This window comes from Dipteris shenzhenensis, chromosome 25, assembly GCF_047967505.1.
Source record: "Dipteris shenzhenensis isolate YYH24624 ecotype China chromosome 25, Dip_SZ_1.0, whole genome shotgun sequence".
Taxonomy (NCBI): domain Eukaryota; kingdom Viridiplantae; phylum Streptophyta; class Polypodiopsida; order Gleicheniales; family Dipteridaceae; genus Dipteris; species Dipteris shenzhenensis.
In genome coordinates, this window is record NC_141620.1 from 51,155,652 (window position 1) to 51,181,714 (window position 26,063).

The window sequence follows — 26,063 nt, forward strand, 5'->3', positions numbered from 1 at the left end:
AAAAGATCAATGCAAGAGACATCCAAATCCTCATGCAAGGCATCATATAAGGACTGCTGCAATGAGGCCTGGGAGAACTCATAAGGGTGTTGAAGAGATGAATTCAGAAATGCATGATTTCGCTGAACCCAGAGGGTCCACAACGCCCAGTATCCGATCCAATGGAAGAAAAGAGAGTATTGGGACAAAGGAGGTGGTAATCTGCTAAACATCCAGAAAAACCTCGAGAACCTGTGTGCCGAAAATAGGCAATCCTGTGCAGAAGGTCTTTGGAATATGAACAAAACCACAATAAGTGCCGAATGCTCTCAGGAGCATGATGACATCTTGGACAAAGAGGAGAGGCAATCCTTCTTTGAGCCAAGTTCACTCCCACTTGAAAAATACCAACAATGCATTTCCATAAAAGGAGTCTCTGCTTTAATGTCATTTTCAGCTTCCATATTAATTTCAAGTTTGCTTTCCACCAAGATAAAGACTTATTCAGATGCCAAAGAGAATTGGCATGATGAGCAATCCATGGAGGAGGTAAAATCAATCTATATGTCTGTATGGAAGTGAGTAAATGCAAAGGTTGAGAGGATAAGCCTGGACTTGAAGACTGAAGATGCCAATCTTGAAGCCTGTCTCTTACTGCCAATGGTGGAATTGGAACAAAAGGGAGTAAGAGATCTGTAATAACTTTCCTTATGGGTCTATGATGCATCACAAGATTGTATTGTTGAGAAGCTGCCGGAAAAGAGAGAATATGCCCATGAATATCCACCACATCATCAATGAACCGAATGCCCAACTTCATGAGATTGTGAGCCCTGATTGGTTGTTGTTCACCAAGAGGAGAGTAAAAAACAGCACTCCACTGAAGGCTTTCCAGTCGAAGAGATGAAGCTATAGAAGAAGGATATGGGGAGACCATTTGATGTGAGAGAGCACTTGCTTTCAATCGTGAATCAAGGCAGTAGTAAATGGACAGCCAGGTATTTTGCCTTGAAACTTGCCAAGTACTACTTCCCATGGATTAGTGAGCCAATGCCCATACTCATTTGTGCACATCTGGCCACAAATAATTGCCAACATAGTAGACCATGGCTGCTCTTGCTGAAAAAAAGTCATGAGCATAGTGACCTTTGTTGCCAGCACATGAAATTTAATGTTTAGAATATTCAAACCTCCATGCATCTATGGAGAGCAAAGCAGGTCCATTTTGAGCAAATTCAAAGCTTTTTTATGAAGCTTAGTTTTCCAAAAAATCTCCATGGCTTGAGACATAAAAGAAAAGAGATCTCGAGCTGACCAATGCAGTAAAGGCAAGTAAAACTGGACATAAGGCAAAACAATGGATTGGACAATTCAAAGCCGAACATGCAAAGGCCAAGTGGAGATCTTCCAATATTCTAATTTGTCCTGAATTTTCTTGAATACCCAAGACATTTGCTGCTTATTGTTGATTTTCCAGCCAATTGGATAACCCAAATGCCTTAGTATGTGCTCAGGATGAACAATTTGACCTGGCGTAAGAAGAGCATGCCAGTCACAAAGCTTGAGAGGCAAGAGTTTTGATTTCTGAAAATTAATATTTAGACCAGCTGCCAAACCAAAATTAGAAAGGGTATCCATCAATAAGCGAAGCTCCAGAGGACAATTCTTTGGCATGAAGAAAGAATCATCTGCATAAGCCTGTGCAATAAAAGGCCGTGAGCCAAGAATTTGTAGCCCCACAAGCTGTCCAGTATCAACCAGATGATCCATATAAAGAAGCAAAGGATGAGAAGCAATAGCATAGAGCAAAGCACTGAGAGGGCATCCCTGTCGGACTGACCGTCCCAGAGTCCAAGACTCAGACAAATGATTCCCTATAAAGCATTGAGAAGTGGAATCAGAGTAAAGCCAATAAATGACATTAACTAGCTTTGGGTCTAAACATAGTTTGAGAGACATAATCCCACTGTACGGTATCAAATGCCTTTGCCACATCCACCTGCATGACTAAAACATCTTGATTTGAATATTTAGCATATTCCATTGCAGTGAGAGTATTGGAGATATTATCATGTATATTAGAGGATGAGTTTGGGAATGTTTCTGGATTCATCTAGGTATATTATCATGTATATGCCTTCTTGAAATAAAACCATATTGTCTGGGATGAAGACCATCATGAAGAATATCCTTTATCCGGTGAACCAACATTTTGGCAATAAGTTTATATATAATAGGCATCAAAGTGATGGGTCTCCAGTCAGCCATAGTCTCACAGAGGAGTTTTTTGGGCACAAGCTTGACTAGATCATGCTTTCAAGTAGAAGGAAGATGTTGTTGTTGTTAGGCTATATTAATGAGCTGCAAGATTGGACCCTTAAATTCAGCCCAGAAGGCAACAAAAAATTCAATTGTCAAACCATCCCAGTTAGGGGACTTATGTTTACCCAAATGCTTGAGGGCATCATGCAATTCAATATCTGAGAAATACATTTCCAGCAATGAAGCTTTTTGCAAAGAAACAATAGGAGAGACAAGATCAATAAATTTACTCTGAGCCAATTCAACCTGAGGATTAGAAGAAGATGGCTGAGAAAAGAGAAGCTGAAAATGATCCAGACATTATTTTTCAAGCTGAGATAAAGTCTGGGTCCAAGTACCATCTGGTTTTCTAACTCTCATGATAGATTGACTTTGTCTATGTGCATGCAAATTCCGAAAAAAAGATTTTGAGGAACATCCCTTATCTAGCAAAGGCTTAACTCTAGCCCTTGTCTGCCATTTGGAAAGCTTGCGTTTATAATTGGCATCAATAATGGAAGAAGCACAAGACACAAGTACAAAAAACTTGCCCACAACACCTCCTTAAACAACTTCTGAGGTAACGGGCTCTGTTTTGCTGCACATGCCTGTGTGTAGGCTTCAATAGCTGCTCACGGCTGAGCACTCCTGCAAAGCTCTGCTTCGATGGTGTACTGCAGTCAAAGCTCCTTTGCTGCACCCTTATGCTCTCCCACAGTGTGTATGTGTGCACATAGGGATGCTGCAGACGTTCTGGACGTCTGCCGTGCAGGAACACTTCTGTGTAGATGGTAGTTCCTGTGCTCTTCACTCATGCAAGGTGGTCTGCAGGTTGAGTAGTGTCTCTAAGCTTCTCCCGGCTGCTCTGGATGCAGCCCAATACAAGCTCCAAAGAATGATTCAAAAGACTCTTGAAGAGGCCTTTATATAGCCCCTGAGCCGGCCGGCCCAGTCTGGATAGACTGACTGACCCCGACCTGACAGACTGGCCAACGAGTCTGTCAACCAACCAGATGTGTTCCTTTGCAGACTTGGTCTGTTCCATAGCTGACTGCCTTTGCCTATAAATAAGCTTGTTTGCAGGACCTGCAGCTCTGCTGTTCCTGCGCAGCCTGCTGCAGACTGCTAGGCCTCAATCTGTACGTGCTGCTGCTGTCCAGTACCTGCTGCCGTTGCTACTGCAGATCAGCTGCATAGTTGCAGCCCTTCTTCTCTTTTGGTGCTGCGCACTTGCTTCAGCTCATGGTTCCCTGGCAATGGATCTAGGTGCTGCCCATGTGGCAGCCACATTACCGCCCACATGGGAGCCTTATCCCTTACCCCTATAGGGTGAGGTGTCATCCCCTTGAGCTCCCCTCATTTGGGGACTCATAGGTGGGGCATTGACCCATTTTCTCCAACACCGCCTCTCAATGGCACATTGCGGCCCAACACCAACTCTATCAAAGAAATGCTCCATCAGCTCCTTTGCAGAAGCACTCAGGAACACGTTGAGGATGTCTTCTTCCTCTGGTTCTGAATCCCGTAGTTCAATATTCCCAGGAGCTTCCTTGCACCACTCTCAAATAACCGGATCCAGTTGGGAACACTATTAGATTCTCTAGTCCAAGCTATGAACACTCTGGTCTCTTCAGTAACCCAAGAAGATAGGAACCGACCAAACTCTGCAAGGTACCAAAGATCCTGGGTTTATTTCAACCTTATAGCAAAGATCTTGGGTTTTTTTCAACCCGACATACACTAGTGCCATCCGCATCCACTTCCATGATTCCCCTCACAGTGAGATTCTAATGGCTGGTTCAGGTAGATGCCCATTGGGTGGAATCCCTCCAACGGTCAACCAAATCTAAAAAGAAAGAAAGAAAGAAAGAAAGTTTATTAAAGTCTTTGGAAGACTGATGGGTCAATGAGACTGTGAAAAACCTGGTACAAACGAGCTGTGGTGGTGGAGCTACTAAACAAGCATCCACACCAATGCAAATGCTAAAAATGCAGAATGTCAGTACTAAATCCTAAGTACAACATAGTCATGTCATGTCGGTAGTCGACTATTTGATGATGATGATCATCATCATTACCATCAGGACATCAGGGTGGATGAGGCAATGGGGGCATGAAATCGGCGATAGAGTGTTGTCGATCACTAAAAAATGCAGCCCTGGCATGTCTCCTGGTCATAGCTCTGCGTCTAACTAGGGCTATTGTGACCCCGTCGGGCGGGACCCGACTCTAAACATGGAGGGGATGCCCCCAATTGTGATCTGTGTGTCAACCCTCTGTCTGAGCTGTCGGGTCACAGGCTCCGGGTCACGGTCATGTCGAGGCCTCGTCCCGTGGGTGTCCATGCGATCTAGCTGGAAAAACTCTGTGATAGAGCTTTGAGAGGGATCAGTTAAGGAAAAAGTCTACCATTGTCTCCGTGCTTGAAGTATCCTCTCGCTGTGTCTGAGTGCCTCATGAATGAAACCTGTTAGACATCGTTGGTCTGGGTAGGAGATGAATCGGGCCAAAATCCCATAGAGTGAGTCTATCACCTGCAACGTGGAAGGTGTAAGAAAGATCCTCTTGGAACCAAGCACATTCGGGGGTAGTCTTAAGCATTGTGCTTGCGGCCCCAGGCCATTTGAAAGAAACCTCGTCTCAACAAATGAATATTAGAAACGTGGGCGGTGAGGTTTTTAGGTAAAGCAGCCAGCATCCCATGCCTAGCCTATGTCCTCAAAAGGTGGGACCCATGGATGCGTGTAAAGAGGGTGGTGGATCTCTTAAGCTCCACATCCTTTTGGAGCTTGAGCAACTCGTCTTTTGAAAAGGTGCAGGTTCTCGCAGCTGGTGGAAGAGAATTGGACGAATGGAAATCCATCTGTCAATCAAAGGTGGAAAGCTGACCCAAACAATTGGAAGATCCATCTGTCATTAGGAAGAGAAAGAGACTGAAAAGGAGAGGGAGGGGTTGAGAGGTAAGGGCTGAGAGAGAGAAGATGAGAAGGAGAAGCCAGGGCTGAGAGGAAATGCGAGGGTAGGGGCTTGAGAAGTGGGGAAAAGAGAAACAGCTGGCGAGGGTGGAAGAAGTAGGCTCGTGGGCTATAGACCAACTGCGGCCGGGGGGGAGGGGATGGGGGGGAAAGCAGCTAGGTTGGGACCTGCAAGGGGAGAGGAAGGAAGGCCGGGGGTGGAGAGGTAGATTTGCAATAGGGAAAGGCAGCTGTGGGAGGGAGGAGGCATGCAACACAAGCTACAGGTGAAGGAGAACAACCTACCGGGGGGAGGAAGGATTCGGGGGGGGGGGAGGCAGCTAGGAGAGTAGGGAGAAGAAGTTTGGGGGAGGCAACAGGGAGGGAGGAAGCACGACGTAGAGGAGCTGTAGCTTCTCACGTTGAAGCTCTCCTCATTTGGGGGCTCATAGGTGGGGCATTGACCATATATCTCCAACATGGTTTCCATTCCCACCATTATGTTCAGCTCCCAATGACCTACATTCCCCATTGTGCAGGCAATCAGTTGGCATCTTAGACTTGACATAGCTTATCCAGTCAGTGCAGTTTCATAATATATGGCTTATGCAAAAGAAATCCATCGAAAGGAAGTCAAAATAACTCTTAGTCTTATGGAACTGAGTATAAAGACAATGATAAAACTATCAGCGCTTGTTGGGCAGGTTACTTAGATGACAGAAGAAGCACTTTTGGATATTGCTTCGCTACTTGGAGTAGGCTAATATTGTGGAGCAATAAGAAACAAAGCACTATTGCTTTATCCTCCATAGAACATGCACTAAGGCAGCCTATGCGGCTATCTGTTGAAAAGGGGAGTACTGGAAAGTTAGTGATGAACCATGGAGGTAGTTCATCAAATCACTTTTCGGGTGATTTTGAGTTAATTTAATGGTAAAACGTAGTAATAGTAGACCCTAGGGCCTAGGTAGGCCACACATGATGTTATATCATGGGTAGTGGTTAGAGATTCTTAAGGGCCACATGATGTGACAAACCCCCATTTACATTCATCATGGATGAAGGAGATGAGTGCCACATGACACTATCGTACTGGTCTATCTCATAGCTTTGCCATATGTCACACATTGCATTCCACTCACTAGGTCATACATTCTAGGTCAGCCAACCAAATGCAAGTATTGCATCTAGTGCATGTGTGTGATACATCACATTGTGTTAGTGGGCATTATAGGATGGGGCTGGAACCTAGGCTTGTATGCCTTTGATATTCTTTTCTAGATCATCAAACCATTTTTTCCTATGATAAGTGTCTTCTTCTTTATGTCTGTCCACCTCCTTAATCCATAGTGGATCTTATTCCTCCACTGTTCTGGTTGCTTGTTTAGAATCTGTCACTGCTTTGAAGTCCTGGTCATAAGCGCTGTCCTCCGCCTGGTGTAGTCTCTCATGTCGGATTTACTATGCATGTAGGGATTGACCTTGAAAAGGCATCTACTGTTATTGCAGACAGGGAGTTGAGGTACAGATTAGTAAGCCACCATCAATTCTTTTTTAAACTTCTAACCTTAGGTATTGATTATCAGGGTCCTTCGTGGTTGTCATTGACTTTTCCACTCTTTCTCGACATAGATGTACTGTGGCCTCGCAATAGGCTGTCCTTGTGTCTCCTATCTCCTGTTGACAAGCAAGATAGGTTGCTAAACCCCTCTTGGAAAAGGGGATGGAATTGCTTTCTGATCTCATAGGGCCCACATGGTGAACCAATGCTCCTCAGGCTTGGTTTCATGGGAGGCACATAGCAGGCATATCCTCCAATCTGGAGGAGTCATCCTCGATCCCATGTGGATATATTTTGATGAAATATTGAAGCTGATCCAAGGCAATCCTACACGCATGTGACAAACAAGTGGGTCTGAAGATATATGGGTCTCCCAATGAGGCTTCTCTATGGTTTGAAGAAAACAATGCCTGTAAAGCTTATGCTTCATGGGAAGCCAACTAGAGGGCTCAATCTGAGACCAACGTTTGATGATCTGATTCCCGTTTTGTGAATCACATTGTGAGTTAGCACCAACACTTGTTGCTTCCAAATTATTCGAGTTAGGAGTGAGGAGGAGGAGGAGGATAACGCTAGCACAGGAGGATGGAGTAATGAGCTGCTGATATACCAGAAGATGCATGCAAAATCAGGGAGTTGGTGACACAGAATTATGGCAAGACCCAGGGGCAAAAATGCAGTTTAACAAACAGGAAATTAATCTGATGGACAGCTATGGAATGCAAACATACGTTAGGGAAGACATTTCAATGTTTAAAAGGCATCTAATGTGCAAAATGAGAACCAGCTCACATGATCCAGAGGTGGAGAGAGGAGGCGGGCAAGACCCAGGGTTCCCAAGAGAGGAAATAATCTGCAAAGTGTGCCCCACCGGGGAGATAGAAAATGAGCAGCATATACTTCTAAGGTATTGCGCCTATGCACACATTAGAGAAAGCTATGGGGACAGTAGAAGCAATCTGTAGGGTCAGCCAGCAAAAAGCGAGGAAGCTGCATACGAGAAGTCTTGGACACAGGCTAGCTCAACAAGTACTCACTACGTAGCAAGTGTGTAATATTTTCTTTCACTCTATGTATAAGATCACTATCTGTTAATAGTGGTCACCAGTCCCATAGATCCTGAAGAGTCTCTTGCAGACTTTAGTACAATCATATCATATCATATCATATTGTCATCCTTCTTGGTGTATGTATGGAATAGTCTAGATATGTGCATCCAGCCGCAAATGTGATACTCCATACTGAGCCTGTATAATGAGATGTTCAAAAACGAGGACTCGCTGCAAATGATGAAAAAATCATCATGATGTTTTAGTGGTTGCATCCTACTCAAGCCTCACGAAGGTTTCGTACAGACAGCAACCCTCCTACATGGCTGCTGTTTGCCAAAAGTAAAAAAAAACAAAAACCTGTTCTGTGCCTTCCTCCAAAGATTTTCAATGTGTAACTTTCATAGTGGAGATCTTGTAGCTGATGCTTATGTGGAAGTCCAATGGTGTTGGATCCATGAAGTCATCTTGGCAGGGGATATTCTTAAATATGTAATGTTGTCAACAATGCTTCTTATTTGATCCGGGGTCAAGTAGCTTGTTTGATTCATCAGCCAGCTGGTTTTGCGTATATTCATCAGTGAGACATGGTTTATATCGTTTGAGCTAACTAAATCAGCTAGGCTGAATACTAATACTAACCACCAGCTACATCGATCCTGGACATAGTCTTGAAAACACGGGCACTCTAGTCTTGCCAAGGAAATGCAAACCTTCATCAGTCTACGTGGGGCACTTCATGTAAAATTAAGGCCCTGAAAACATAATCACCGTGTATGCATATATGATGAGACTACCTTGACTGGCTCTCAACAGAATACAAAACTCTTCGTGTGCATGGCTGGCCTAGAAGCATTGAAGATCATAACCTAAGTTTTACAAAATTTGACTGTCAGATCCTTTTGGCCTTTTAAATCATCCTATAGAGGATGCAGGTGCTGTCTAAGGCCTTCAGCAGAGGACAACACGATGACCACATCATATGCAAAGCAAAACTGATACCACTGTGTGGCCTGTATAAGAAAGAAAGAAAGAAAGAAAGAAAGAAAGTGTATTAAAGTCTTCGGAAGACCGATGGGTCTATGAGACTGAAAATCCTGATACAACGAGCTGTGGTAGTGGAGCTACTAAACGAGCGTCCATACCAATGCAAAATGCAAAAATGCAGAATGGCAGTATTAAGTCCTAAGTACAACACAGTCATGTCGATGGTCGACTATATATCAATCTCAGCATCGTCATCAATATCATCATCTCATCGGCAGCAGCAAGATATCAGGATGGATGAGGTAGTGGAGGCATGAAGTCGGCAATAGAGTGCTGTCGGCCACTCATAGGTGCGGTTCTGGCACGTCTCTTGGTGGTAGCTCTGCGTTTGACGAGGGCTACTGTGACCCCCGTCGGTCGGGCTCCGACTCCAAACAAGGAGGAGATGTCCCCAAGTGTGATCTGTGTGTCGACCCTCTGTCTGAGCGTTGGGTCACAGGCTTCGGGTCATGGTCATGTCAAGGCCTCGTCTCGTGGGGGTTCATGTGATCTAGCTGAAAGAACTCCGTGATAGAGCTCTGAGAGGGATCAGCTGAGGAAGAAGTTTGCTCTTGTCTCCGTGCTCGGAGTATCCTCTCGCGGTGTCTAAGTGCCTCATGAATGAAATCTACCAAACACCGCTGGTCTAGGTAGGAGAAGAAACATGCCAAAATCCCATAACTATCCTTGAAGAGGCAGTGGAAACGCCCTCGGATCTCATAGTACACAGGACACTTGAAGATGAAATGCTCCTTTGTCTCAACCTCTTGCATGTCACAAAGTGTGCATATGTGCCTCTCCCTGGGTAGTCTTCTTGCTTTGCCGCTCTCGATGCGAAGTTTGTGTGAAGAGATCCGGAATTGCCTAAGAGAGATCCTCAGCTAGTGGGGTAGGTGAATCTGCGTGTATCCTGGTGGGTCAGTGAAACTCTCGGCTGTGATATGTAAGAAGTGATCTCTATAGAAGCTAAGCTTCACTGGGAGTTCACTCGGTCCCAACTAGGTCCGAAATGTGTGTAGCTGTAGTAGATCCTCATGGATAATTTGGTTGACCTCGTGTGATAGGAGGGGAGAAAATGGAGCATCCATGCTGTACTGGAAGGGAGGTAGTCTATCCATGTGGAGCCCCAGTCGCTCAAACCATCTCTCTGTACGTGCATACCAGCACCTCTGGTCTTCTCCTGCTGCAAGTGCCATAGAAGAGGATAGAGCTATCCATGGTAGCCTGCTACGCCCCGAGGTATAATCCCCATATTCCCTAACTCGGTACAGATACGTGATGACATGAAATGCAGCATCTAGTTGTCAAGGGGGTGACCCAAACTCAACCTAAATGATCTGGTGAGGAACGGATGACTTACCACGAATCATCCGTGATAACATGAGAACCTGTAGCCGCTCCACATGGGCCCACTTTGTATCCGACAAGTCTGGCCCCCAACAAGGGCTACCGTACATCCCCGCTGGGCGAACCAAGGAGTCAAAAAGCAACCCCTTGGTGCGTGGTTCCTGAAAGTGTGAGCAGAAGCACTGCCTCTCTAGTCTAGCCAATGAAGCATACCCTCTACTCAAGCGTGCCTGCATCGCGGGTCTCATAGTGAAGCTGGGTCACGGAGAAGATAACCCCAAGATAAGTACATGATGAAACTATCTCAACAGATGACCCCTCAAATGTGAACTGCTCTTGACGCATGATGGCTTTAGATGTATTGAAGATCATGACCTTGGTTTTACCTAGGTTGACCTTCAAATCATGAGACTCACAAAAGGACTGTAGTGCGTCTAAGTGTCTCTAAAGCCCCTTTGCTTAGGAAGACAAGAGAGCCACGTCATCTACGTAGAGCAAAATCTGGATCAGCGTAACCGCAAGAGAGCAACCTACATCCCCCTGTGTCTGCATCACTGTCTCAAGCGCGTCAATGTAGAGGCCAAACAAGGTAGGCGACAAAGGACACCCTTGTTTGATCTCGATGGTGCTCATGATCTCGTCTGTCCACTTGGATCCTGACCGAACTCTGCTTGAAACTCTCTCGTAAAGTGCCATGACAGCCCAAATGATCTCTTGGTCATAACCCAAGTCGTGTAGGCGCCGTATGAGGCGGGCTCTTGGAACCGTGTCAAATGCCTTGCGGAAATCCACAAAGCAACAATAAACCCTCTGCTTCCGTGACCTCGCCTCCTCGATGATACATCTGAGCGTGAGAATGTGGTCCATGATTCCATGATCACGCCGGAACCCGGCCTGTCCTACTGCTCTAAGTCCTCGACACTGTGCAAGTCTGCTAACCTTGGAGTCAAGTACTGATGCATAAATCTTTTACATGACATGTCCAATCATAATGGTCCTGTAGTTCTTCGGGTTCATGGGATCCCTTGCCTTGTGGATGGGTGAGATAGTGTTAATGGTCCAAGTGTGTGGAAATCACAAACAAACATCTTCATTAAAAAGCTTTGCTAAGATCGGGGTAGGAGGTTAATCCCATATGCAATGAATGCAGTGCATAGCTCCTCATGATCCCTCGCTCGGCCATTATGAAGTTTCATTACGGCATCCTTTACCCCTCCTCTAGTGAAGAGGGTGCAGGATGTGGGGTGAGGCATGTGTGAGAGATTAGGGACTGGTTGATTTGGGATGTTATAAGTGTGTGTGCATAATCAAACCAGATTTGAGTGTCAGTAAGTGGCGAAGGGGACCGTCCTTCTAGAAATCTCCACCAGAAGCCCTTAGAGTTGTTACTAAACAAAATGTTCAGTAGCTCCTCCTCGTTTCGACAAACGATGTCTAGTTTCTTCCTTCGTACCAGTCTATGGTATTCGCGTAGCATATTTGGTGCGCTTGGAAGACTGTTTTTGGTTTCGAATGCATAAAGCCGTACACTCATCATCGTACTAACTATTATAGGGTACGGTTTCAGGGGGTGGTGGGTGGATGGAGCGGGTGATGTGGGGTAAAGTGTGAATGGCAGCCTCGTGTAGCAAGTGGGTGACAAGGGCAGCACGATCCTCTAAAAGGGGTATGAAGTCAATGTAAGCGAGAAGTATGTACAGACAGCTAGAATAAGAAAGTGAGTGATCCTGATCAAAGCATATATCGTGGTAGGTGGAGTAAGCACTGAGTGGGATGGAAGGTGCTATGTGGTAGACTCCTATGTATATCCGCTGACTATTGGAAGAGGGTGCTCTGAACTCTGATGTGTCTTTGTATAAAAGACTATGTCGTGGCCTGTATAGGATTCCGAGAAGTTTCCTGGTTCTGACCATAAGGTACCATTACAGTTCCAAATGGTGCAGGACAGGGTCTCGGATATTTGAGTCTCATAGACCCCTCTTCCCTATGTAGGGGAGGGGGCAGGTGCCCTACGGGGGAGTGTAAGAAGTCGTCCCTCTCGTACCACTGTCCACTTCCCCTCCTTTCAGGCTTGATCCCGCTGCTGCAGCAAAGAGCGCCTCTCCTCAACCTGTAGAGGTGTGAGGCCCTCATCCATAGAGATCGCTGGCTGATCTTGAAGGATTGACCTACGTCGTAGAGCTGAAAGTCGTGCCTGAGTGTCATGGAACCGTATGAAGTGTCATGGAACCGTATGATCAGGGGTGGTTGCTTTCGGCTGGGATCTCTCCCCACCCACCATGCCCTCTCTATCCTGTGCTCAGCCACACCCAGGGTAGCGGCCACGAACGCAGTCGCATCTACCATCGGTGTAGCCTCAGTGCGTGGGATCCCGTGTACTCTGATGTTGAGAGCCTTACTGGCTCTCTGCTGTTGCTCCATGAGGGTAGCCGAAACGGTTACCCTTGCGGGTTCCCGTTTGGCCACGTCAACCCATCTGGAAGTCTCCTCAATAGCAAATTGCATGCTTGCAATATGTGCCTTGACCACCAGGGTACTCCCTGGGACAGTGTGTATGGCTGTGACTTCCTGTCGGAGTTGCATGATATCCTGTCTGAGTCCTTGAATAAGACCCGCCTGCTCGCGAATGGCACCAGCCTGCTCCTGTATGATGCGGTTTTGTGCTTCTAGTTGAAGCGGACCTGCTCCCATGCTAAGCAAGTCAGCTCCATCTCACGCTCACGGAAACTATGTATCTCCATGAGCAAGGTCTCACAAGCCTTTGGAGTCTGGTGTATCAGCCCACCCATGTCCATGCTGAAACTGTGATGACTGTGGCTTGAAAGTGTGGGACTGAGTCTGGAAACTGGATGGTGATCGAGTGAACTGGGTGAGGAACGGAGATGACAGTGGAGTGGATGAGGCAGTCCCAACGGGGTGTGGGAGCGTGGGCTGACTAAGAGGGAGAGGGGAGAGTGAAGCGTAATGCGGAACAATGTATGACACCTCCGAAGTAGGGGTCATAAGCGGTGCGAGAGGTTCCTAACTGGTCTCCAAAGATCGACAAACTGGGTAACGCCGTGAGTGCCAACCGCTGTTTTCTAGGAGTCAAACATTTGCTGAAAAAGTGATTTGATACTTGCTTCTCACTAAGCTATCGCCGCCGAATCGGCTATTCTCTATACATCGTAAAGGACAATCTGGTTTGTTGTGCCATATAGTAGTTGTGAGTTCTTACTGCATTAGATGTGTTTTTGAGTGGTATATGGCACAACAAGGTCACCTTGGCCTGAGTGCTGAGTGGTCATCAGTTTTATTATGGAATACAAGCGATCAACTCTCCAAGAGTGCATAAACAGTGAGGGGACTCCATAATGAAAACTGTTAGACAAATGTTGAAGTCTCTGATGACCCTTCACATCAAGGGATTGTGATTTTTAAAGTAGTTATATCTTTCCCTTTTGTGAAAAAACCAGAATCAAGAAGCATATTCAAAGGTCCAAGAGGAGCTAGATCAAGTTCTTCAAGGCCGCAACCCTCAATATGCAGACGTAAAGGAGCTGAAGTATTTGACACGTTGTATCAATGAATCCATGCGTCTCTATCCTCATCCTCCTGTACGTATCAAGTTACTTTCTTTATCACTATATGTTCAGTTTATCTCGCTCTGGAAGATCAATGTTTGCTATCAGACTTTTTTTTTGTTGTTGAGGAAAATTGATGTGACATAGGTCTTGATAAGAAGAGCTCAAGAGCCTGATGTTCTTCCTGGAGGATATAAACTTGAAGCCGGGCAAGATGTAATGATTTCAGTTTACAACATTCATCATTCTCCTGAGGTATAATAAATTGATCTTTTAAGTCGACTGAACCCCAATCCTCTCAATTCTTGCTTGAGCATGGTAGTTTCAGAACCTTCATCATTGAAGGAGTGGGGCTTTCTTGTTGTGCCACATTTTTTAAGCTCTTTGGGAAATGTTGAACCTTTTATGTAACCGACAATGAAAAACAGGTTTGGGAGAGGGCGGAGGAGTTTATACCAGAAAGGTTTGATTTGGATGGTCCAGTTCCAAATGAATCTAATACAGACTTCAGGTAATCCTCATCTATTACACTGGTTTTTACAAAGATGATAATGCAATGAAGGTGCACAACTGATGGGTTCGATGTACGGTAGGGGATTTCTGTGCTTGATTTGCAGTGGGTGCTCTCTGATTGCCAAATTAGGTACATTCCTTTCAGTGGTGGCCCTCGCAAATGTGTTGGTGACCAGTTTGCCATGTTGGAAGCCATTGCTGCATTGGCTATCCTTCTGCAAGAGTTCGACTTGCAGCTTGTTCCTGACCAGACCATAGGGATGACTACGGGTGCAACAATACATACAACTACAGTAAGTGATTGCAAATTCTCTGTATAGCAAGTGGATGCTTTGTATTGCAATAATACAAACAACTACAGTAAGTGATTGCAAATTCTTATAGAAACTGGAGGCTTTTGCTGGATGTTTTGTATCTCAACTAAAGCGAAAGAATAATCTGTCTTGCACTCATCCTTGATTAGATGGAATATCATACCTATAACAAGAATTTAGTATCAGTGTATCCTTGTGCATGCATGTGTGTGTGGTGGCTATATTTGCACTGGGAGAGCCCTTTATAGGATGGCATCCATCCACAGGGGGTACTGATGATGAAGTTGGTGGGTATGTCATTGTAGCTAGTTCCTGTTACACATGCTGAAGTTGTTGGCTTTTAAGCAGAATAGAAACTTTTTCGCACACAAGTAATAATCACAGGGTCTGCTAACAATGCCTGTTAAAAGAACAAAATGAAAGTGCCAGTGCCGTAAGATGTAGCATATAAAGAGTGAAACTTTCTAAACGATCTGTAAGTTCATCATCAGATGACAATCAATATCCAATTGATTGCCACTGAAAGAAGCAAGAGTACCCACTACATTTTTGGAAGACATTATAAAGCCTAAAAGATGGCCAAAAACTATACCCATTGCTTAGTGATTGTCTCCCATGATTTCTATCAGCATAGAACGTAGTACATTCATGCAGCACCTCCTATAAGATGCAACTTCATCTGAACAAAAGACTCGCAATGCCACATTTAAAGCTGGCAAGCCTTCTCGATGCCTCATCTCCAAGCCAAAAACCTGCTTCTGTGTTTCATTAGTAATGCAGTTGACTGTGGAAACAAGAAGTTGAAATAGGTATATGCTTCTGCCACATTAGCGGACATGCAAATTTCACCTTGTGAAGTTTTCGTCCAAGTTGCGGCCTGCTTATTGTGATAATTCTTTCTATCTTAAATGGTGCGTTGCCCTATCAGCTAGATTTAGATTTAGATGCTCGTTGGGGAGAGACTAAAATGAAAATGTTTAGACTTCACAAGCAGTTGTAGCTTGAATGAAGAGATTTTGGACTACCTTTTGATTAGCCTTCTCCTTTAGTGCTAGCCTTCATCATGGCTGAGTCTGCCCTTCATCTCCGGAGTGCCGATAGAAACTGAGTACGAAGACTTTGTATAAATGGATGCTCAAGTATGTGTGGATGTGTGGATTTGTATGTGTGAGAGCATATTTTTATACTATGGTCTACACCCACTGTTAGTGGGGATGTCATAGTAGCTAGTCCTTGCTATGCATGATGGAGTTTATGGTTTTCAACCTTGTGAGTGACTATCATGAGATTGAAACTGCACTATGTTGTGTTTTTAGAGGATGAGTTTGGGAATGTTCCTGGATTCATCTAGGTATATGCTTCTGCTGTATTAGCAGACATGCAAATTTCACCTTGTGAAGTTTTCGTCCAAGTTGCAGCCTGTTGGTATTGTGATAATTCTTTCTATCTTAAATGGTGCGTTGCCCTTTTAGCTAGATTTAGATTTAGATACTCGTTGGGGAGAGACTAAAATGAAAATGTTTAGACTTCACAAGTAGTTGTAGCTTGAATGAAGAGATTTTGGACTACCTTTTGATTAGCCTTCTCCTTTAGTGCTAGCCTTCATCATGGCTGAGTCTGCCCTTCATCTCCGGAGTGCCGACAGAAACTCAGTACGAAGACTTTGTATAAATGGATGCATGTGTGGGTGTGTGGATTTGTATGTGTGAGAGCATATTTTTATACTATGGTCTACACCCACTGTTAGGCGTTGATGACGTCAGTGGGGATGTCATAGTAGCTAGTCCCTGCTATGCATGATGGAGTTTATGGTTTTCAACCTTGTGAGTGACTATCATGAGATTGAAATTGCACTATGTTGTGTTTTTAGAGGATGAGTTTGGGAATGTTCCTGGATTCATCTAGGTATAGGTGTGCCTTAGATTCCCACATACTATGTTGATTTTAATCGGATCGATAAACCATGCCCAAATTAAGCATGCCGACACAACATCAGAAGTGCAATTCCTAACTGCATCATAGACTTCATGTCTCTTAAAACAAAAAAGGCATGAGTATGAGTAAACTACATGCAAAAGCGATGCGTCAAAGTGCCTTACAAACTGAGCCCTTGGACCCAGTGATGCATCATATGAGCCAGACTACTCGCCCTTGCAAAAGTGATGAATAGCTGAGTGGAGGCAATGCACTCAACAGGTGTGTTGGAGTGCATTACAAATTGGGCCCTTGGACCTAGCGATGTATCAGATGACCTAGACTACTCCCCCACCTCTTTTTGTCGGCATTGACAGTTTGAGCCTGCAAGATGGGCACTGACAAGGTGATTGAGGATGTGTTGTTTTTCCCACTGCTCTTTTTGAAAGCTCGTCGCAATGCAAGCAGGGTTTATCGACCAGCCTTTTTCGTGAGCAAGTCAGTTCCTAGCATCCTGCAACAACCCACACTGTTGAGGTGTGAGGACCTATGGGGTTTTCTCCTTTGGCTGAAACAGTTGATGGTAAAAGACCGTGGTCATCTCCAGAATTTCCTGAGCGTCCAAGTGAATCTGGCCACACTTGTTGTGTAGCCGCTTTAGTTAGGTCACTGGAGACTGTTGGCGAGTGGTCTAAAAAGTGCTCCTGGTCATCCTATCCCCTAGTTGGACCCTATGTACCCGGGAGGATTGGTAGAGAACTTTTCTCTGTAGATCTTTGTGGTTTGAAGATCAAGGTGCACACTTTGCAAACCACTGGGAAGCTGGGTCCTGCTCCTTGAGTCTCTCTATGGAATCCAAGTCACGTCCCAATGCTCTCTTCCTCTTATGAAGGGAATGGTGCCTTTGCAATGCTTGTGATTGTAGCTCGTTGGGACATGGCTTGTTGAACCTCCTCCTTTTGTAACAAGTCATTAGGGATCCGCACTCCCTTTTGGGGAGCCAACGACGAGATTGTAGCACTATTGGGGAATGATTTGACATCATTGTCTTGGCTAGCATACCTGTGGCTCCTTCCCTCTGTGCATCGCCCGTGCCCTAACATAGAAATGCTTGCTCCTCAGGTTCAATAGACGTGGTGTAAATATTCTTGAGCTTGTCCAGTGTCTCCTTGGCTGAAGTAGTGAGGTCAAGATGATGATGAAGTAGTTTGTTATTCTGTTCATCCCAAGCTGAGAGTTGTATTGATGGGTCTTCACCATGAGGACTAGGCTCCATAGTTTCCTAATTTTGCAGCAGCAAATGAAGAGACAACAAGCTGAAATGAATAACCAGCAAATAGAGGGGCTGGTCTAGGGCTCTGAAATGGATCAGCAGCCTTCACAAATGCAAGGCAGTTGAATAAATGCTTATATAAACATTTCCAGCAGCTGGTCGATGACCTCGGAGGCTCCAAAATGCAATCCCTAATGAAAACACAGCAAGAAAATGATTCGAAATGCAGAACTGAACCAGAAGAGGAGCTGTTGTAGTCATTATAACTGTTTGAAGTGCTGCAGCAGGTGTATAGTTGTTCCAAAGCGCAACAGCAGGTCGAAAGAAAAAAAAAACAGCTGCTGTAGGTGTGCTGGAAGGCCAGAAACAGCTCCAAAATGTCTCTGTTGAAGGCTGCTATGCGGCAGCAGGTTAGAAACCCTAATTTCTTCGATGGAGAGCTTCAAAACGTCCTTAGGTAACCACATGTGCAGATGCATGCTGAAGGAAACGCGGACAAGCAGGCTATCAGGCCGTCAAAGGTGCCTAGACCTCCAAGAGCTCCCGAATGGACGCAGAAAGATGTGGAGGAGGAGGCGACAGGCTGTGTAAAGGCAGTCACGATCCTAGCTCCTAGGCATGAGGCCAACAATACAGCCCAACAGTGCTGTCCTGAAGGGACTGAATGGCATTCTTAACTTGTTGTTTGTATCCAGGGAAAAGTGCAATCGGAACAGATGTGGGAGTGAAGGGAGATCCCATCAGAGCCCCTCTTGTCAGACCAAAAAGGAGTTCACCACCAAGATTCCTTCCCCAGTGCCAAAATGAATACGCTGCCCTTGCTAGCAGGGAGGCGGGTCCAGAAAAGAAAGGGGAAAAGGAGGGGGTTTTGAATGAAGTAAACCCCCCAAAAAGCCCAAAAACAAGGAGGAAGCAGAGCTTGCTTCAGTCCTGCTGTTCCAAAGAGAAATGTCAGGCTGTTCGAACCAGCCAGACCAGCTTCAGACAGGCCAAGGGAGGCTGGAGTCCCTGCACAGCTGCACCACAAGCATTGTGGGGTTGGGCTGCATTGGTGTAAGTATTGATGATAGTGTGTCAGGTGTTGAAGATAATGCATCTTTGCCCCGACAAGTGGGGAGAGGAAAGCTTCTTAGCAGGAAAAAAGGTTCTCCTGCGGCAGCCAAGAGCAATACCGAAGAGGAAAAGGGGTAGTTGTGAGAGAAAACAAGCAGAATGAAGCTTACAGTGGTTCTGACCTTAAAGAATAGAAGAAAGAACGAAAAGCGGGCCAGATGCTGCGCAAGGAGGAGCGAAGCAAGTGGCTAAGGAGGCAATAAGTTCGCAAAGCTAGGGAGGTTAGGGCACACGGGGAAAAAAGCTAGATGATGAGATAGGATACACGGCAAGGAGTTGAATCTGCTTATATCTCCTTGGCTATTTTGTGCTAGTCAGCTAATGTTCAATATGTATACTGGTTTATAACCTCATTTTACACATAAGAAACATTTGAGTTAAAGTATGTACTTGGTACAAGTATTATTGAATTTTATTAAGGAAGTTGCTTTGATGTTGCAAAATATGTAGTTGGTTCCTATTGAAATGCTTGAAACTTTCAAAACCGACAACTTTGTGCACTTGTTATTTTTTGGGGCAAAGCAGGAATTGAGGCCTAAATCATTTGGATTCTGAATCATTAATGCTAAATCATTAAAGGTCAAGCTTCTAATCATTAAAGGTCAAGCTTCTAAGTGTCTATATTGACATGTATATGCAAAATACAATTATTGGCTACTTTCTCTTCCAAACAGTTGCAAATGTTTGGATATTTTTCCAAAGGTTTGAAAAGGCATATTGAATGCCTGCATTTGAAAGCACATGGTAACACTGACTTGCTTGATGGAATCTTGTTGTGCTCATTTTTTATTGGCTTGCTTGTGGATAGGGCCTCTACATGACAGTGAGTCAAAGGCAGAGAAAAGAGACAGCGGAGCTTGTCCCTGTATGAATGTTCTCAAGAGTAACAGGTTTATTTTGACCATTTTCTACTTTTTACAATCTGTATTCTACGAGGAGATTCAATTCTTCTCGATGTGGGCATGGTTTTAATGCATCATGACACCACTTTGATTGTGAGAATGGCAAGAAAAAGAGAGCATGTGTTCAACAGCAACAGGTTTCTTGGACTCTTCTACAACAATAAGCGTAGCTTATTGTCTATTCAATTTTGAGATGTAATGATGTTTTTGGTGCATCGTACCATACCTATTATATAAAAGCCAAGGTGGAATCAAGAGACTATTGGTGCTATGGTGTAATATCTGAACGTGGCTGGATTTGACTGGCCGAAGTAGATCTTACAGATTCCTTGTCATTTTGCCTTACTGTTTGCTATCCCTGCTTTATGTCATTTTCCCATCATCAGAGCATTGATATAAATGGCCCATCATCAGAGCAGCTTGTGGAAAGCCAGGTACATGAACATTTTGTTCAGAGTGTACACAGCAAGAATACAAATCAGTAGTATTAAAGCTTATTGAATTGATGCCAAATTTTGTGTGTATATTGCTTGTGAGTCTACTTTGATGTAAGCGTCTTCTTTTGGGGGTGCAACATTATGCATCAATAAAGTCTGTGAATCTAGAGCAATCTGAAACGGAAAGAGCAGCCACATCTCGTCAGGGAACTGTTGCATATTTTTGTATTTACAAGCGTGCTAACCCGTATGATAGGAGCCACATAGCTTTGTAATGGCATGTCTGTATTTATGAGCATGCAAACCCTTATGGTGAGAATAGCAGTAACGGTCTTGTGTATTGGTTAGAATTAGTGTAGGAGTGTGAAGCATGTGTAAATATTCAGCATATGTGCACCTAAAGATCTCTAGGGATATTTTTATACAAGGGTCATGTGTGTTGTACATACGTGGTACAATTGCTATGGTGATCATCCGGGATTGAATATTTCGAGAGGTGATGATAAGACCTAGCCTTTAAGAACTAGTGGACACCACCCTACCTAGGTGTACTTTCAAGATTTAGAAGAGGGTTAATGGTTAAGAACAGTTTAGGATTTAGTAGGTGGGATGGGGTGAAGTATAGAAAGGATTAGAGATGATGCATAGCTTTTGTCATGGCTAGCCTTTGTCACGGCTGACTTTGCCCTTCACCTCTGAAGTCTGATAGAAACTCCGTACAAAGATTTTTGTATAATTGGACACTCAACTCTGCGTGGGCGTGGATATGTGTGAGTGTGAGCATTTGTTTATACTGGCCTACATTGAGCACTAATGATGTTGGTGGGGATGCCGTAGGAGCTAGTCCTTGTTATGCGTTATAGAGTTAATGGATTTTAACCTTGTGGCTATCATGAGATTGAAACTGCATTATATATCGTGTTTCCAAAAGATGTTCCTAGAGTCATCTACCAAGTAGACAAGGCTAGTTGACGGTTTAATAGTGGTTTGATTGTGTTTGCAGTTATAGGGTGTACAGGGAAGTAGGGCCGCATGAGGAGGATTAGAGAGTGCTAGAGAGTGTAGGATGAGAGAGAGAGAGAGAGAGAGAGAGAGAGAGAGATTAACGTCCATGAAAGGCCTCGTGTGCCCATGGGACAAAGTGCAAAACACACCAAAAAGGGAAAATAACTCATATACAAGCGACAAAGGGTTGGCGCTAAGGCCTTGCTTAGTAATATGTTGAAATAGAAAAGCACAATCGCTCAAGCAAAATCAAAGTACAAAATATATGACGTGCTATATGAGGTAGGATGAGATTGGAGATGTAACATAGAATCCATAACCCAACACCATGATGGCTTGTCTCGGTTTTTTGTCTGTCAGGCGGTCTCATGTTTTGCACGGGGGGATGTGGTTTCCTTGATCTTTGAACTGGTCGAGCTATGTTCAGAGTGATCCCTTATCTTGGTCGGTCTCCTTTGAGGAAAGTTGTAATAGGTCATGGAAGTGGATCAATCGTGATAGTGGGCGAAAGCCACCCCCATTGTGGTAGAGATAGTGGTATCGCCCTCGAATCTCGTAGTAGGTTGGGCATGCGCAAAGAAAGTGCTCCTTTGTCTCAATCACTCCCAGTGTCCATAGCATGTAGATCCGTGTCTGGGTATACATGTTGCTCTCTGTCTCAATCTTTAAATGATGGGATGGAATCCGCATTTGCCCAATAGCGATGCTCAATGCATGTGAGACTCCTTTGTCCTCCAGATACTTGATGAATTCATCCTCCGAGATGCTCAAGAAGTAATCATGGTAAAGCTGGGTCTTGGTGGGGAGCTCTTGATCATCCCTCGAAGTTCGAGATGTGTGGAGCTGGAGATCTAACTGTATGATACGGTTAATCTCATCTTGCAAGTTAAACTCAGGGGGTGCATCCATACTGTATTGAAAGGGAGGGAGCCTGTCCATTTGAATGTCGTGTCTGAAAAACGATGTGAATACATGCGCATATCTTGTGTCCGTGCCGCTCTCAGCTACTCTTTTGGATGACTCCAGGGCCAACCTCGATAATCTTCAGTGGGGTAGGGTCCAAACTCTATGAATGAATGCCACTATCTAGAAGATGGCATCAGCGTGTAGTGGTGTCATGGTGAATAGATCTAATGAGGAACTGAGGGCTTGCTCCGAATCATCCTAGATCCCATGGTCACCTGCAGCCACTCAAATCTCTAGTCCGTTGTTGGTAGATCACAACGCTAGAAGGGTGCTACATACATGGCAGTCGATCACACTAGTGTATCGAAGAGCTAGCTCTTTATTGGTGGATCTTGAAAGTGCACCTGAAAGCACCGTCTCTCCAATCATGCCAAAGCACTCTGCCCTCGCGTGAGTTGAGCATGGGCTGCATGTGTCATGGTGAAACGGGGTCCTGTGAAGATTGCTTCCAAATATGTGCAAGGACTGCACTATCTCCATTGGCTCATCTTGATAGGTGAAACTGAGTCGACGGAGTAATGCGTGTGAGGTGTTGAGGACCATAACCTTGGTCTTGCCAAGGACGACTGTTAGGTCTCTCTTTGCAAAACACCTCGAGGGACTTCAGATGTCTTTGCAGCCCCTCCATTGAGAATGAGATAAGGATTATGTCATCAACGTATAGCAATATCTGTATCATAAGTTTGGTCAGTGGCGATCCTTCACCTCCTAGGTGGTCTATGAAATAAGTGATCTCATCAATGTAAAGCCCAAAAAGGGTCGGTGAGAGGGGTTAGCCTCGCTTCACTCATATCCTACTCTCGACCCAATTCGATAGACCACCTGGGGCACGAACTCTGCCTCTGATTGACTCATATAGGCTCATCACTCCTCCATATCAGTGTCTGGAGGACCTTCATCTCCTGTAATCTCATGATCATGTGGTATCGTGGGACAATATCAAATGCCTTCTCAAAGTCTATAAAGCATGCGTAGACCTTTTGGTGTCTAGATCTCGCCTTCTCGATGATAGCTCTCAGAGTGAAGATGTGATCTAGGGTAGAATGCTGTCTCCAGAATCCTTCTTGTCCTAGTGCTCGTTGCCCCCTAGCCTCTGTATGACTGCTGAGCTCCCTCTCTAAAACTCATCCATAAATCTTGGCCATTGTATGGTCAATCATGAGGGTACAATAATTCCTAGTCTCCATACGGTCTTTGGCTTTGTGTATCGGCACAATAGTGGTGGTGATCCAAGCAGGTGGGGAAGTCGTGAACATCTATGCTAGGATCGGAGCTAGGACCTCTTGTCCATGTGCAAAGTGCTCAGTTCGTAGGCCCTCATGGTCTTGCGCTTTCCGATTGTGTAATTGGTGAAGTGCAGCTCATATGTTCTGTGTGGTGAACAAGTGACAGGTGGTGGGCATGGACATAGAGGACATATCTGGAAGTGTTTGCATCTGGGCATCATAGAGGGAACACAAATATGTGTGCCATATATCCGGGTCAGTGATGCGAATAGGTGGCTTCCCTTCCAATAGAAACCCCCACCCAGTGGTGGGGTCTCCTCCTTGAAAAGATATGACAATCTCATCCATTTTGTGTGAGCCTCTTATGATGTGTCAGTCGTCGGAAGATCCTATGTGCCTCAGATGACATCAGGTGACCCAAAGACCGCTCCTGTGTAAGGTAGGCTCTCGCCTCCTTGCACTTGTCATCGAACCAAGGGTTTGGAGGCATCTTCCCATCTTGGATCTGCATGGATCGGGTCGTGGGAAAGGATCTGGTAGTGGCATCTTGTACCATTGAGACAAGGGTGTTGGCAGCACTAGCGAGCTATATATAATCTCTCCAAGTAGGGTCGGGAGCTGCCTAGCTAGGTGACTCACGTGCATTGGGTCAAGGGCGTGGTCAAAGTGGATTTGAATGCCTCTCGAATCTCCGCCACTTGTCGCCAATAGGTCACTCCCCTAGAAGGGTGATGCATACATGGCCGTTTGCCTCACAAGTGTATCCAATAGCCACCCATTTGTTGGAGGTTCTTGGAAACAAGTGAGGCATCCAGGTAACAACCATCTATGAAGGCCATTATGAATGATCATGTCGTGTACTGCTCCCATCTCCAATAAGTGCTAGCCATACCTAGTGATGTGGAGTGCGTCCTCTGAGTGCCTCATTATCTCGGGCTTTGCTAGATGAATATCTAGTACTTTGAGGGGGTTAGCTTTGAAGTTAAGCAAGCCAACCTGTTTGCTCCCTGTATGCACATCCCTGTATGCACATTGCAATTGTCGAGGAGGAGAATCTCTCCCTGCCTAGAGAGCTCTGTGACATTGCCAAATATCATCTGGTATGGTGGGCTCTGGCCCTCTATGTTGACCTCATGTGCATATAATGAGGTGTCAGGAGGAAGTAGCATACTAGTATGAAGATTGGTCATATGTCAAGTGCTTGAACTTGTACCCACATGTGGCTTGCATGCTCTTCCTTCCGCATCATAGATATGAATGGTCTCATATGTGATCTAAATAGAACTAACACTCTTCCAGAGCCTCATATCCCATGTCTCTCCTCATCTGTCTCCTATTTCCATTTGTATTCAGATGACCGATGATCTGATGACGATGATGATAGTGATGATAATTTCAAAATTTATTTAATTATGGGGCGGAGGGTGGAGAGGGGGGGGTTGGCATTTTATAAACGTGTCACGTATCACATGAGTTAATGGATGCAAAATCAACATACCCTTTACACTGATAAGCATATTTGAAACATGCTTTACCCAATGTAATAATTTTTGTGAATATGTGGAGAGGAGCTTGGAATTCAACGTTGAGACATAAAAAGACATTCACAGTTCAGTTTACTTTGATGTTTTGATTGTTTTTCTTGGAAAATAGAAACCCCTTAATATAATATGGCTAAAAGACACTTTTTCCACAAGAATTGTTGTTGTTACTTTGCAAGCTACAAGATAAGGAGGGGCCCTACAATTCTCCATACCAATAATATCAATGAAATACAAAAAAAAGTATGATCATAATGATGAAAAATTAGGATTATAACATTGCAAAAGCTATGTTCTCCCATGTGACATGGAACTAATGGGTTAAATATCTTTGTATACTTAATATTCTCTATGTTTTCTCATGCTGAAGGGCTACTTGAAAAGTTTTTGAAACATTGGCTAGCTAGAGAGATATCAAGGACAAATTTGAAAGCAGTAAGTTAATGTGTTTCTATTTTCATAGAGAACACAAACTCTTTTGTTATATTTCTACAAAATGCAATACATATAACCATCACTAAGTTTCTATGGATGAGTTGAATGAGGGTGAAAATTTCTCAATTTTAAAATAGTATCTTATTGTCTTGGATATGACAAACAAAATGCATATAATGAATGTTGCTGCGATTTTTCCTCCATGTTCTGTTCCAAATTTTGAATGTTGCATAACTTGTCCAAAGAACACTAGATCTTCACATAGATATCCCTCCCAATAATGTGATATATTGCATGTATAGGTGTTAAGATTAATTGTATACATAAGATCAGATTAGTTCATTAGTCCGTATATGGTTTTATTTTCATTTTAGGCAACAAATGTTGATATTTAAAGAATGACTATAAAGGTTTCAACTTTTGACTAAGTCATACACTCTTCTAATCAAAACTCCAAACTCTCTCTCTCTCTCTCTTTGTGTGCAAACTTGGAATAACATATAATTCTTTTCTTATGTATCTAGATGATGTAGTGTTCTTTACATATATCCTAAAGGGTTACAAAAGATAATCCACATGTCGTTAACAATGTTAGCATAAGTTCTTAGGTCGAGTAGACACATGGGCGTAAACACTACTACCCC

The 26,063-nt window shown here is 44.4% G+C and overlaps 1 protein-coding gene across 1 annotated transcript in view; it reads left to right on the plus strand.

Annotated features, from left to right (window-relative positions):
* Positions 1-20,311, plus strand: part of LUT1 (Cytochrome P450 superfamily protein) — a 78,515-nt gene extending 58,204 nt beyond the window's left edge. The window contains exons 5-9 of the mRNA XM_087396806.1: positions 13,673-13,813; positions 13,928-14,035; positions 14,209-14,291; positions 14,424-14,586; positions 19,716-20,311. Coding sequence (XP_087252932.1) covers positions 13,673-13,813; positions 13,928-14,035; positions 14,209-14,291; positions 14,424-14,586; positions 19,716-19,778 — 558 coding nt within the window. The 3' untranslated portion in view covers positions 19,779-20,311. The remainder of the gene's footprint in view (positions 1-13,672; positions 13,814-13,927; positions 14,036-14,208; positions 14,292-14,423; positions 14,587-19,715) is intronic.
* Positions 20,312-26,063: the final 5,752 nt, after the last annotated feature.